Consider the following 14,762-nt stretch of genomic DNA (forward strand, 5'->3'; position numbering starts at 1 on the left):
GACTCGCTTCGGCTCCGACAGTCGGGCAATTCTACCGGATGCACACGTCCTACTTTCCCTCCCGCCGCACGGCTTTTGCTCTGCGTCCGACCGCGTAACGCGACAGCAGCTAGCTGTTCTGCGCGCAGCATCGCCTGCTGTCCGACTCATTACGCGCTTTCACGCACGCTTCCCGATGTTTTCACTCTTGCTAACTAATTTTTCGGGTAGCTTTTTTTAGAATTAGCAACTCGCAGCAGCGGGTTCATTTGTTCCTTCCCCAAACAAATCTTTGAAAGCTAAAAGTAGCGCTCGGTCTGCCTCCCCACGCTTCTTTGTTCTCTGTCCTCCAACCAATTTCACAACGTAAACACGCGTGTGCTAATTGACAAGCAGGCAAACAGGAAATCCAAACAGGCCGAATGCGAACGGGGCCTTAATCAAGCTGAATTACCACACTTGTAAGAGCCACGTGAACGATAAATTAAATCGGCTGTGTACTAATGCAATTGATTAAGCCTCGATCGGAGCCGTGCGTGCCGTCCAGCCAGCGAATAATTGCGTTTGATTAATGCCGCATCAAGACAACAATGAGGTGGATTTGAGTTCTGATTGTTGCACTGGGCAAGAACAACAGAAAACAATGCAAATCAAAGGAACAAAGTGCCCCCTGTTGCCCTCACAACCAAGACCAATAGTTTTCCAACAGGTTGTACTGTAAATTATTCGCATGTATTCTGGTTCCCCCCTCTCTTTCTGGCCAGCTTTTCTTCTCAGGTTGTTTGGTGTTAGATGTGAGCGTGTAAAAAAACAAAAACACGGGCTTGTTTTTATCACTGTTAGCATTTAGCTCACAGCTGACTGCGGCTGATTAGTGGGATCTTAAAGTAAACCTGGACTGTTTGTGAAGCTGCAGGACCAAACCTCCGCTGAGCCCTCGGCAGTAACTCTGTTAGCCTAGGCGATGCTACTAATGTTTGCACACTCCTTCAGGTGGGGGCAACAGCCTTGGTAAAGGGACTGTTGAGCCAAATTACACACATTTTATTAATCTTATTTCATTTATTTCATAAATGGCGGAAAGGGACAATGAAAGCTTGTAGTTTTCCAGGAGTGACATTTTATCTGCGGGATCTTATGAGAGCGAATGTTGGCAGAGGCAGACAGTCGTCATCTGGTCTGGTCAGGTTTTATGCTCCTTATCAGTCACTTTTCATGTAATTACTGGATTACATATTCTGCAATTGTGCCGGGTTTTTGTGCCAAAACAAAGAGGCGCCTGGTGTGTGTGGACGCCCAGAGGAGCAGAGGAAGCCGGGGGCCGCCGGGGTTTATTGGGCCTGTATCTGTCACTTCTTTCTTAACCTTTTCCTTCTCTTCTACCGCCTCTGCCGCCCTCTGCAGCTGCCCTTAACTTCAGATCTCCAGCCTCGCCCGCTCAGCCTTTCCTCACCTGTCAGTGGTGGACTCGCCTTCTGGTTTTTCCTCATTTTCAAATGTTTAGCATGTTGATGCATTATTTTGTGGGTAATGGATAAGTGACATTCTATATGCAGCTGAAATGGTGTGAAATTACAAATTTAGGCTCCATTTTAAGACAGAATAATGAATCCAAACAGATTCGGGTCAGAATGAATGAACGTACGGTGGAATGATTTCACACTTTTTTAAAGAAAAGGACTGTTTTCCTGTGTATTGATGCATTTTTCCATCCGTCACCTCTTTTCGCCTCCTCCGTTTAACGCCCCACACCGAGTACACAAGCAAACTTACTTAACCCAAATTTAGAAAATCCCCTAACGAGGCTTTAGGCACTGCTATTTTTCATCTTCATCACTCCGACGGGCTGTATTTAACATCGTATTCAATCAGCACCCCTCGGCTAACAAGACCCGGTGGAAAAATGCAAATTAAAACTCAAAAATCCAGATTAATTTGCACAAGGCTGCAAAATTGGATCCTAGTGAAATGTTGCCAGTGTGGTGGACTGTGGTGTGAGGCAGTGATACGGGCACAACTTCCTGAAAACGGGATCTTTCAAAGCCACTTCCTGGCCTGGAATAATGAGGCGCTAGAACCTGCTGGCAGGGTTTAGCTGCACACCTCCCTATATGGATGGTATACAGTCGCACCCGCTCAAAGACATGGACGTGTGCCTCCTGGAGGTTTATAGATAGCTCCGTGTCGCACAGCCTGCCAGCAGCCGGCGCCGCCAGCCAGCCGCGCTGTGAGCATTGATAGGACGAGCGGTTCACGCCGTAGTAACCACGACCAATCATGAGACTCTTTCTTGGCGGGAAGCGTGCAATCTTCGCAGGGATGCCAGATAGCGGATCCTCGGCTCGGGATGCTAGCCAACCGTAAAGGAAGCTGCCGCTCGACGGGAGCCAATGGTGAGAGCGGCGGCCAGCGCCGGGCCTATCAACAGAGGACTGCTGCGTAGCTCCAGCCAATGTGAGCTTTATCCGCCCCTACAGATGTCTGATTAGGGTTGAATGGAGGCACCGGCGCGATACCACACGGTGAACCCAGACTGGAGGACTATTGGGGGGGGGGGTCCATTTCCACCTGAAACCATGACTGCGAAGGAATATTCCGGCTCTGACTGTGTCACCCTCTGGTTGACAAACGCCCCCCTTTATTAACTTTTACAGTATTAGCACTGGGAAGCGTTAACGCTCAGGTCTTAAATGAGAACCTGAATTTATTAGCATGTACTCATAAAAGCTGTAGGTTTATTCCTCGTAACCCAGCAGCAGCTGACATAAACCAAGGACACCTTCAATGTTGTCTGCAAAGTAAAGTTTAATGGTCCTGGAACACGCGGGGCTCTGAGAAAACGGGGGTGCACACTGGAAATGCCATTGATGCTAGGCGGCTGGAATCCTCTGCTAACCATGGTTAGCAGCTGGACGACTGCCATTTTCATTTTCAGGAAAAAGGGTGCGTTTTTTTCTTATTGTGGTGTAGCCTTTTCATGTGGAAATATGACAAAATGTCCGTTTCTGCAGGGGGGAAAAGCCTTTCAATCCTGTTCCAGGAGATGTAACCTGCTCCAATAGTAATTAGAAGCCAATCTGCTCAATATTCACCAACTTCACAGACTTGAAACTCTCATTTTCTCCTGAAATGTCTCACAAATCCTAGTTTAGAAGCTTAAATCCCATTTTTTCAATGCTATTATTTTCTTTTTCTTTTCTTTTTCTCAACAATTAAAGTTTTTCAGAAGTAGGGAACTATTTTTGCTAGTTCTATCAAAATCACATCGTTCAACACAAATATTCGATACAAATATTCAGTTACGAGCGTTTTTACAGTGAAACCTTGGCGACACGAGCTTTTACACCGTTTCTCGGAGCTCGGGGAACATAGATTATTGACCGTCTTTCTCCAAAACGCAGGTGTGTCACCGGGGCGGTGCTCCTCCCGGCGTTGTGCTCCTCACTTCACACCTTAGGTGTCGTTTCATGTCCTCTCAATCTCCTCTCTCTCCTCTGTTCCGCCTCAGTGGGGGTTCTGGAGCTGCTCACTGGCCTAATTTTAGAGTAACGAGGTGTGATTGACGCTTCTATAAATAGCACCTCCGAGGCCACACGTGCACGCCGTTTGCTTGGTGCTCTCGCGGTGTTTCCTGGAAGGCTCAGACAAATGAGCGCCTCCGCCGTGTTAACGAGCCGTCCCATCTCAAGTGAGCAGGTTATGATGTAACCCCCCCCCCATCACCTGACACCTCCTGGTTGGTCTTGACAACAACTGCTGAGCTGCAGCTTGTGGTTTCCCATGATGCCGCAGCACCGGCTCCTTCTCCTTCTCCCTACCAATATCTATATTCCACGTCTGGCTACACGCCGCGTGATGGATGATCAGTGCTTATAGCGGAAAGCTGGATCCATAAAGAATCTTATTAACAATAACAGTGCAGACGGGGGAGCGTGCTAGTGCATTACTGTGTGTAATCAATACCCTGTCAAAGCCTGATACAGTAGGCATTTTACCCCGGAAGCCATTCCCGGACCTTCCACACATGGATGACACCACAGATGAGGTTTTTTGATTATTCTCCAGAGAAGACCTCCACCACCACTTCCCCCCCTCCACCCCCACTCCATCTAAAGCCTGAAACATGGAGATGAAGGCTTGGAAAAGAGCGGGTGAAACATGGAAATGACTTTCTTTCTTCCGCTCTTTAAGTGGAAAGTTTCCTGCTGAGGGTGCATCACCTGCGGGCTGCTGCTCTTCAGTCTGGCCCCGCCCAGCGGCCACAGGCCATGCGAGCGGTTTCTGACGCACACCTGAAGAAGTGGGCGGAGCAAAGGCACGTGCGGCGCCGCTTCGCCTTCCATCTTCGTGGTTTCTGACTTGGGTTAGCTTAATTTGATACGGCTCCTCCCACGCATATTAACGCAGATGAGTGCTGCAGGAAGCATCTCTACGTCTTGATGTTTTCTTTGGGGGGGGGGGGGTGAGGCTGAATTATTGATACTTTTAATTAATCTCCTCACTGTTTTTCCTGTTTGTTTTGCGTTCCGTTGCCAAGAACTTCCTCTTTGGCACTCCAGAACCGGGGTGACGAGGCCGTTTTGGCCAAATTCAATCTAAACATTACTGTCAACAGGAGATGCAGCCAAAGAGGAATCGCAGCACACACACACACACACACACACACACACACACACACACACACACCAGCCCAATAGACCGCTCCGCTCTCAGGATTCTGGTCTAGGAGTAGAATGGGGGGCCGAGCATTTAGCTACCAGGCCCCCCTGCTATGGAACCAGCTCCCTGTCCAGGTACGGGAGGCTGACTCCATCTCTACTTTTGACTGTAAAAGACGCTGTATAAATAAAGATTGATTTCACACACACACACACACACACACACACACACACACACACACACACACACACACTTTAGCATCTAAGTTACACAATTAGCCGTGCAGACTGGCTGCTTTTGTTGCTGTAATCTCAGCTATCAGTTGTGTTTATGAGCTTGGGTTTGTGTCATATTAAAGCTCACAAAGTCACGTTGCACACGTGCCAACTGGGTGGGGAGACGAACGCGGCGTGCAAACGTGCGCAATTTCCTTATCTCAACCCGCAGGTTGGCGTTCTGGCAACAGTTGCTCGGCATTGTTCAGGCACGAGGGTGTGTGTACAAACACTGATTTCTGCATTAGTCTGAGATGCTCTCAGCGTGGAGTGACGACTTCTCCTCCTCCTCCTGCTGTTTTTGCACCTCTCACGTGCGCGTGAGTGGCAGATGTGGCTCTCGTGCCGCGGCGCGATCAGAAACGCGTGTGATTAGCATTCAGATTAGCAGCCGCCAGATTTCTGCTTCTCGCTGATCCCGAACGACCGGTCGCTGGGTTGTTTTAGCGGGAGTGTGACCGCAGTAGCTGTCCTGGGCGGAGCTCATTAATTACGGGTGTTTCCCTGGTCACCTGGTCTGTCTGTATGCTGCCGTGATACTGGCATGTTAGAGTCAGTGACATAAGCCCTTTGTCTTATGCCCCAGGGTCTTGTTTCTAAGCCCCTTTTTTCCCCCAAGTTGCAGCCTTGCATGAAGCTCCGTTATGCTAATCCTTTTCCTCCAGCCTCACCCTCCCCTCGTGGAATTCACTGCCAGTATTTATCTTAAAATGAGGGGAAGGCAATGGTGGCGGGAGAAGCAATAACAGGCCAATAAGGCGCTGTGAGTAGCTAGTTAGCTTCAGAGCTCATCAATCTGCGTAGCCTTTGGACGGCCAGGAGGGGCACGGCGGGACGCTAAGCTAACATGCTTAGACGCCAGCTCGGTCGCTAACGGGCAGGAGTGGTTAGCACATAGCTAACAGAGTGCACTCTAGCTGAGACTCCCACTGCAGCATCGTCGGTGAGCGTTGCGGTGCTCATTAGCATCGCAGCCTTGATGGAGGTAGAAAGAAGCTGCTGCCGGGCCTCAATTTGCCACACAGGAAGCTCCTCAACCAAAATGAAAGTCATCCAGCCCATATCTCCAGATTTCTTTTTTTCCGCCCGACCGATTTGTAGTCCTCTTCCTCATCATATCCTGCTTCCACGTCTCATTTCCACCCTCTACACTAATCATGTAAGATGCAGAAGAATAAATGCTGAACAGATGCTCTCCCCATCCAGGGTCGCCAACACGCAGCTGCACTTTCCAGGGCGGTTTAAATATCTTCTAATCCCTCCTCTAATGTGTTGAGGCCTCCGGAAATGGGCTCAGGAAGATCAAACGCACCAGCGCAGACCCTTTCTGTCCTGTGAATGGGCGACTTTATCGCAGGTTTATCTCTAATAACACTGAATTAGCAGCGAGGTACACGGGTCAGAGTAAATATTCCTGATTCCTTTGATTCTCCGCATCATTTCCCCGGTGCCTGACCTGCAGGCTCCGGCAGCAGTTACATGGGAGCAAATTAATTTCCACATTTATTTCTATCAGAAGTGAGCATCAATAGAAGGCAGAGTGAGAGAAATGGCTTCCTCCGTGCTCCATCAGTTCTTCGCTGCGGCTCGTTAATGTGACATTCTGTTTTAATTGTGGCCGCGCGCGCCGGCTAATTTGTTTAAGATGCAAATAATATGTCGATCCCACTCAAAACTGGGCGAGGGCCGGTCTGTTACAGCTTCTTAATGACCGGATCAATTTTTTTTCTTTTTTTCCGGAGCGATTTTTCAGGACCACATTAATTGTGTTGGCGTCCGTTAGAGGAGGTCTGCAGGGGGGGCGCCGGCGAGGCTCACGGAATCGACGCGGCCGATCAATTGTTAAAGAAAATATAGCTTTGGTGCCACTGGAGCCCCAATCAAAAGTGTCGTTATGCTTCATAGATGACTCTCTGCTCTGTTTAAGAACACTCACGTATGTTTTAATCTGATGAAACGTGTTTTCTTGTCCTTGGGTTGTACTGCTTCCTCCCTGTAATCTGATATAAACGGACCTGGGAACACAGATATTTGTGCGTCGTGTGTTCGATCTTCTTCCCCGGCTAACTGTGGTTCCACCCATCCGGCCCTTGTTTTCTCCTCTAAACAGAAATCACAGGCCAGGTATGAAAGCAGCATAAATCCATACTGGCGTTCAAACGTTTCTGCTCTGCGGTGGCGTTACAGATGCGAGAACAATGCTTATGTTTAGTGAGCCGACTTGCTAATCAATACGCCATCTGTTGTGCTGCTGTTTGCCGAGAAGTGACCTGAATGCTAACACACTTTGTCCTTTCTTGTTTCTCTTTCCACAGCCCCTCCGACTGTCCGCATTATACACTCGGGACACGCTTGTAATGTGGAGGAGGAGAGGTACACGGAGAGAGTCTACACCATCAGAGAGGGAGAGACCCTGGAGCTCACCTGTCTGGTAACAGGGCATCCTCGACCCCAGGTGAGTCTCCCTGCGGCCATTAGAACGATTAAAAATAGCTTCACAAAGACATTCAGATGCTAATTAGAAGCCTTTCCTCTTTCCCCACCTTCCTTCGGCGCCCTCTTTTAATTCCGTATTAGTGAAATTGAGGCACATTCCACGTATCTCCGCGCCAAACCAGCTTAAAAGTTTAATCTTTTAATTATTGATGGTTTAGGTTGCGTTGTGCACCTGCGTGCTGATTATAAAAGCCTCCAAATCTAATGAGAGGGCACAACAAAGCTGAAAGGTGCTTGTCCCGAAAGCACAACGGTCCACGAACCCAAAACATTCGGCTTGATCGGCGCGTTAGCGTGGAAACGTCTCCATCAAAGGATTACGCACAACGGCCGCCAACTACCGCGGCCACGGACGCCCGGACTCCCACACTGGTGCTGGTTTGTTTGCACACGCTAACCTTTGGAGCGTTTATCGAATGTTGCTTGCCGTTCCCTCAGAAACACAAGCTGCTCCGGTTCTGGCACTTACCTGCTCATTTCCATTCATTCATATCATTCCCCCCCCGATCGATGGACAGTCCTCAGACTGTGCACTTCTCCTCCCGAGTGCCGACGCAAAAAGGACGCATCGATTTTTATATTCCCATGGAAAAGGTGAGGCCTTTTAATTTAGCGGGACACGCCGATGGCTTCCCCTGGTTGTTGGGCGCGACTCTTGGCTCCCGTCTCTGCTCTCAATTAGAGTCTCTGGAAATTCAAGAAGCGTCGGGCGGAGGGGGGGCTGCGGGGGGGGGGATCAAACGTGTGGCAGGAGCAGCTTGATCTCCTTTGAAACTGAGTCATTATGAGATTCGCTCAGATCCCCTGGCACAGGCGGTCGGGGCTGCGCCTCTCCAGGCCTCTGGGACGCGTCCCCCTTTGACCCCGTGCAGTCGCTGCACGACACCCAGAGGCGACGCGCGCTGACTGGGGGCCGTTTCGGGAGGCGATGGGGTTCTCTCGGGCGGCTGCGCAGACCTGAGGCAGGTTTCTCTGTCTGGGGGGAGCGCAGGAGTCAGACGCTAATGCAGATTTCTTTCATTAGAATTAAACCCTAATCCTCAGATCATACTCAGAGAGTTCCATCAACCCCAAACTTTCACATTTTAATTGAGCCGAGTTTCATCTTGGAGTTAAAGAAGCAATCAGAGGTTCCCGAGGTTTGTTACAGATCCAGCTAAACCCGCAAAATGTTCACTTCTGACTGTCTAATGATGGGAAACATGAAATTATACACTGAATATACGGCAAAATCTGTTCACATCCCCACCAGTAGGGGGCGCAAGTGGTTCAGGTGCTTCAGAATGGTGATGCAGGTTAACGCCCTCTTTCTATGCAACAGTTAAATGCAGAGTTAATCGAGGCTGTGACTTTAAAGAGCGGCTGTGGACGGATGGGTGTTATTACTGTTATTATATCTGCTGTTAATAGTTTCCCATCTCGCAGCGCTGCAGGTAAAAGTTGGACACGTCGGAGAGGAGCTAATGGGGTGCAGCCCATCGCCTCCCGTCTGCCCTCACACCTCACGGTGGTGTTTCTATTTATATCCTGCCCCCCACGGTATCAGAGCCAACGATCCAAATAGGTTTTGAAATGAAGGTTTTTGAGATGGGAATCGCAGCAGTGAAGGCGCCACAAACCCCGAACCAGGTTCACATGACATCTGGAAACAAGTGCCAGCTCGCCTGTCGAGAGCTAACTGAGGAGTTTTGAATATTTGATGAAGCTTTGGAGGAGGAACCGAGTCATATACTCCATCCGACCTACAGGGGGCAGACTTTAATAGCAAGGCTACCTGGAAAATGATCCCGAGGGGCTTTCTAAAACTCCGCCGGTCCTTCTTTTCTGTGATCTTCACACTTCATCCAGAAATCACGCTCTCCATCTCCACATCTCAGAGGGCCGAGTCGCACCACTCCAGCGCCGCGGACGCGTCCAACCCTGCATTAGCGAGTCACAATGCTGCTCCGTTTTGTCATTAGCGCGCAGATCGGAGCCTCTATTCCTGGCTCGGAGATACGAGCGGCTCCCGTGATGATACCCAGGCCGAGGGAAGCTGTGCCAAGTACAACATCAGCGCTTCAGAGGAGCGGCCCGCCGAGCAAACGAGGCCGCGGCCGGTGGTTCCGTCGCCGCCTCATTCTTTACGTTTACCAATATGCACACTTTTGGAATGACACAGACGCCCCTCAGGCTTTCACTGATGGGCTCCCTGGACCGCGTCCAGCCGGGCGGCAGCTCTTTGTCGGCCGTGTGCACATCCGCCCACCCACCTCTTAGTCTTCCTAATAATACAGTCGCACACACAGACACACCGGCACGCGGCAGCGGCAACACACGCCTGCCCTCCCATTTAATTGTCAGATAAATATAAGTTCCTGTCAGTCACCAGCACATGTAATATGTACTTTTCATGCCCTGTGGGTCTGACATTTGCCGGCGTTACTACGGGCTGTGCAGGGACGGCTTTGGCATCTCGCAGGCTTGTAGGGAATCTGGCTGAAGCCAGAGCCGTGAATTTCTCATTGATGTATAGTCCTCAAGGGTGGTGGAAGGATTTGTGGAACATGACTCTCTGAAAAGGACGAGACAGAATTTCTTATTTGCTCTCCTCTCTTGGGAGGGTCCGTGTTATTGTTCTGACGCTTCCTGGATTGCTGTAAAAAGCCACAAGTGTCATTTATAACCTTAAAGTTTGCAGCAGCGTGGCTTCTTTACTCAGCCGCGCTGGGTTAATAACATGTGAATCACGTATGCAGTCTGATGCTCAATGCGTTAGCAGGTTAGCATTTGCTGATTAGCACTATTGGTAAAGGGAGACGCTACAGAAAACCTTCAGTGAGATATGGGAATAATGGGATATGGGAATTAAAAAAATAAAATCCCAAAATACAGTCACCAGCCATAAAACCCATTTTGCCCTGTTTTTAAAGATAAAATGTATAATTCCGACTGTGGACTTTCAGACAATGAGCCCTAATGGAAATATGACTTATATGATTTGGCGTTTGTAAGCGTTTACATGGGGATCCCATTTAGACTGTATAGAAACATGGTGCAAAAGCAAAATATCCCAGAATTGGCAGGAAAAATAGCCTTTTTAGGAGTCATTTCCTACCTTTTAAATCATCCGTTTGGCCAGTAAACCCAGTGAGCAGCTTTAAGAGCTGAGTCGTTGGTAAGTCGAGCGTAGCTGGTACAGCATCGTAGGTTAAATGGTGAAACCATTAGAACAGCCGGCCTCAGGACCCTGTAAAAGGATTAACTGCTGGAGTTAATACGTCATGAAAACCACATTCAAAAATCAATATTCAGCTAAATCCTGCTTGTGGTAAAAAATAAAGCTCCCGGCTTTCCTCCTCCCATCCCTTATCTGCATATCAGACAGAGGCGGCGTGCTGGACGCGTCCGGCTTTTTGCGGTCACATGTCGGCGGTCACATGGCTGATTTCATCTCTTTGATGCCATGATTAGACATCAAAGGTTCCCCCGACGACGAAGCCATCTGCCCCCGTCCCACCCTGTCCTGGCTTCCCTCCATTATGTCCACGCTTTTGTTTGAGCACCCGGCTCCGACAGGCAGCCACGCCGCATCGCAAACACTTTCTTTTTTCCCCAGTTTCAATTATTGGCTCTCCGGATTCATCTCGGACCGCCGCGGGTCAGGGAGCGCAAATACGCTGACCTCGGGCCCCGGGACCGCTCTCTTTGAACAGACCAAGTGGAGTATATGATGTGTCAGGATGCTCCCATGACAGCGAGTTGACGGTGTCTTTAGCGGGCGGCGCTAGCAGCAGCACAAGCTCCCACAATCCTCCAGTCGCTCGTCTGTCTGAAGCCTTAAATCGACAATAAGAAGTGGATTCATCATATTAGATCCAGAGTCTCCTCCTCTGGTTCATTTACGGGTCACAATGTTGTAATGCAGACCTCGTAGGAGCGCCCCGCCCCCCCGTTTGTGTTGCGGCCTCCCCTGGCTGTGTTGGATGGTTGGATTGTGATGGCTGCCCGCACTCGGCCGAGCCGCCGGGCAACATGGGCCGACCGTCGGTGGCCAAAAGGGAGAGGGGCGAGCAATTAGAGAGGGGGGCGGAGTCGGGGAGAGCGAGGCGCAGCAGCAGGCGTGGCAGGAGCGTTGTGGAACACGCGTGCTCTGGCGTATGATCCCGGCATAACCGGAGACCCCGGGTGCATTTTTAATTAGCTCTCGCTGTGGTGCCGCAGCAACCGCTCACACTTCCGTTTGGGTTCTGATCTACAAAAGCTGATCTTCCCACTCACAAAAGCTTCTTTAGTCATGCAGACATCTGATCCTCTCGAGGGGGTCAGATCACGGTGAGCCCCCCCCGCCCCCACAGAGTCAATGATTTTAATGTTGAAAATGGCAAAATCTGGCCGCAGTTAAATGTCACCGGAGACAGAAAAACGCTAATTTTGGGATGAACGGGACGATCGGGGCTCAGACGATTTAAGCGAAAGAGCTGTGAAAACACGCCAGCTACCAAAATAAAGCAGCCGTCGGAGGAGCGGGAGCCATTATCACGCCGCGGAAATCCTCTCGGATCAGGAGTGTTTGCATTGTCTTTAGGAGGGTGAAGAGGGTCAAGCTGTCTCCTTCGCCAGGACTCCCCCCGGCGCCCCAAAGGTGCTCAGATGTAAAGAACTCAGCGGTGGAAGAGTGAAACTCGCAGATGCAGTGAGCGTTGATAGCTTGTCAGAAACAGCCCCCCCACCCCGCCCCGCTGGCCCGGGGGCACACGCTGGTTCTCATCCTGCTGAGGTGAACCAGCTTTGTTCTTTATCATCATCAGATTCCTCTTAATGGATTTAAAAGATAGATAAATAAAAGATAAATACAGCTTCTTTATTTGGGGGGGGGGGGATTTGTGATAGCAGCCCTCGATCTTAAAGGCCGTATAAATAGATGACAGAGAAGCAAAATCAGGCTGAGACTTTGTCTCTTTTTTGGGGGCGGAGGAAGTAAGAAATCAAGAGATGTTGCTTGTGCACTCTTTGGCTTTAATTTATTTCTGCCACCCCCCCCCCCCCCCAGCAAGACTGAGGATCTGGAGCCGCTCTGATAAACTAGCTGCATGTGGCTGCCTGCGTGTGTCGTTCTGCAGCCCCGAGCTCCTGAAGCCCTGTGGAATAGGGCAGCGTTATCAGGTGCGGGCTGAAGAAGAAGACGCTTCCGTCCCCCGTTCCCGTCTGATCCGGAGGCGGTTGCGACCTCGGGCTGGAGACGCGACGCGTTAAAAACCCCGCAGCTAAAGCGCGACGGCTGAAATCTCCCCGTCCCTTCATGCGGCGATCTTCCTGTTGCATCTGATGGTATCTCCGTAAAATAGGGTCTTATCGGCGTGGGTACGGAGCTCTGCAGGCGAAGCCGGGCCGTCTGAGGCTTGCCTGGGATTGAGGGAGGCTTTAATGCCGTGGTCGGGGCTCCGTGGCCCCGGGGCCAGAGTTTCTGTGCTACCTTTTCATGCTGGATGCTTTAATGAGGATGGCAGAGGGGGATGATGGAGGGTCAATTACAACCTCACGTTGGAAAGTAAGACTATTTCACCTTTCATTACACCCCGGCGCCGTGGGTTAACTCGCCGTCGTGGTGCCTCGTCAGCTGGTGGACGGGTCCCGTGATGAGCAGGCGTCGCTGGGTTCAGCCCAGAGTCCGTGGTAGATGTTCATCATCTGTCGTCTTGGCAACGCAGGTCTGCATTGAACACATTTGCTCTGCAGAACAGCCTCAAATACCTGAAGACTGGAAGCGGTCTAAATTTAGAGGCTTTTTTTCAGTTGTTTTCTCTTTATTTACCTCGCCGTTGTTGTCTTAGTCCAACTTTATAGCTCGACTGACGGTTCGGCTTCTACAATAGTGATTTAAGTGTTCATGTCAGGGGATATCCACATTGAACGATTAGCTTAGCATTTCAGCTCCCTGCCTTTGTGATCCTGATAGGACCGCAGTGTCTCCACATCCACTTAAATCGATGATCAATAACTATCTGATGGAAGCAGCTGCTGCTGAAACATTACTACAAATGTCAAATGTCAAAAGCTTTAAATCACCCCTTTTGATCTGCCCAGATCCGATGGACCAAAACAGCGGGAAGCGTGTCGGACCGCTTCCAGGACTCGAGTGTGTTCAACGAGACGTTGCACATCGCCAAGATCCTGCGGACCCAAGGAGGGCGCTATTATTGTAAGGCGGAGAACGGCCTCGGATCCCCCGCCATCAAGTCCATCAGGGTGGACGTTTACTGTGAGTACATCACTGTGTGTGTGTGTGTGTGTGTGTGTGTGGTGTGTGTGTGTGTGTGGTGTGTGTGTGTGTGTGTGTGTGTGTGTGTGTGTGTGTGTGTGTGTGTGTGAGAACGTTTGATGTTGAAGCACATCATGGATCGTGGTTCATCAAAACTGCAGGAAATGATGCGGAGTGCAGACGTGTGCGATCACCGATGATCCTCTCGGCTCGTTCAAGGTGCTTTCTTGTGCACGAAGGTGAATATTGGCAGTTAGAAGGTCCAGCGTGTGTCGTTCTTTAGAGACGTGCGCGTCCAGCGGGGGCCTGTTCACGTTCATCGAAGAAAATGGATGAGTGACGTTAATTTCCTCTTATGCAACCTGTGATTCAACCTGTGATGAAGATAAAAGCAGAATGTTTCTATATTAGATTCAGGTCTGAAGCTTCTTCCTCTTCTGCTTTAGCCTCCCCCTCCTCCTCCTCTGTCTTCCCCTCGTCCTCCCCCTCCTCCTCCTCTGTCTTCCCCTCGTCCTCCCCCTCCTCCTCCTCTGTCTTCCCCTCGTCCTCCCCCTCCTCCTCCTCCTCCTCCTCCTCTGTCTTCCCCTCCTCCACTGTCTCCTCCCTCCTCCTCCTCCTCTGTCTCCACCTCCTTCTCCTCCTCCTCTGTCTCCTCCTCCTTCATCCTCCTCCTTCTTCTCCTTCTTCCCCTTCTCCTCTGTCTCCCCCTCCTCCTCCTCCTCCTCCCCTCCTCCTCCTCCACTGTCTCCTCCCTCCTCCTCCTCCTTCCTTCTCCTCCTCCCCCTCCTCCTCTCCTCCTCTTTCTCCACCTCCTCCCCTCCTCCTCCGTCTCCCCCTCCTCCTCCCCTCCTCCTCCTCCACTGTCTCCTCCCTCCTCCTCCTCCTCTTCTCCTCCTCCTCCTTCCTCCTCCTCCTCCTTCTTCTCCTCCTCCTCCTCTTTCTCCACCTCCTCCTCCTCCCCCTCCTCCTCCTCCTCCTCCTCCTCCTCCTGTTGCTAGCATTGCTGCGTGCCTGCTCTCGTTATTACGTGCTCATGCACCCTCAGACCTGCTGTCTCTTTTATGATGACCTCTCTGCCAGCCGTCCAGTTTAAAATTACAGCAATAAAAAGC

General features: G+C 50.6%; 1 protein-coding gene across 4 annotated transcripts in view; it reads left to right on the top strand.

Annotated features, from left to right (window-relative positions):
* LOC130515851 (MAM domain-containing glycosylphosphatidylinositol anchor protein 2-like) overlaps nucleotides 1–14,762 on the top strand; it is a 106,064-nt gene that overhangs the window by 25,665 nt on the left and 65,637 nt on the right. For all 4 annotated transcript variants that reach the window (XM_057016388.1, XM_057016390.1, XM_057016387.1 and 1 more), the window contains exons 2-3: nucleotides 7,229–7,368; nucleotides 13,476–13,650. In XM_057016388.1, coding sequence (XP_056872368.1) covers nucleotides 7,229–7,368; nucleotides 13,476–13,650 — 315 coding nt within the window. The remainder of the gene's footprint in view (nucleotides 1–7,228; nucleotides 7,369–13,475; nucleotides 13,651–14,762) is intronic.

The sequence above is a fragment of the Takifugu flavidus genome, chromosome 19 (assembly GCF_003711565.1).
Source record: "Takifugu flavidus isolate HTHZ2018 chromosome 19, ASM371156v2, whole genome shotgun sequence".
Taxonomy (NCBI): Eukaryota; Metazoa; Chordata; class Actinopteri; order Tetraodontiformes; family Tetraodontidae; genus Takifugu; species Takifugu flavidus.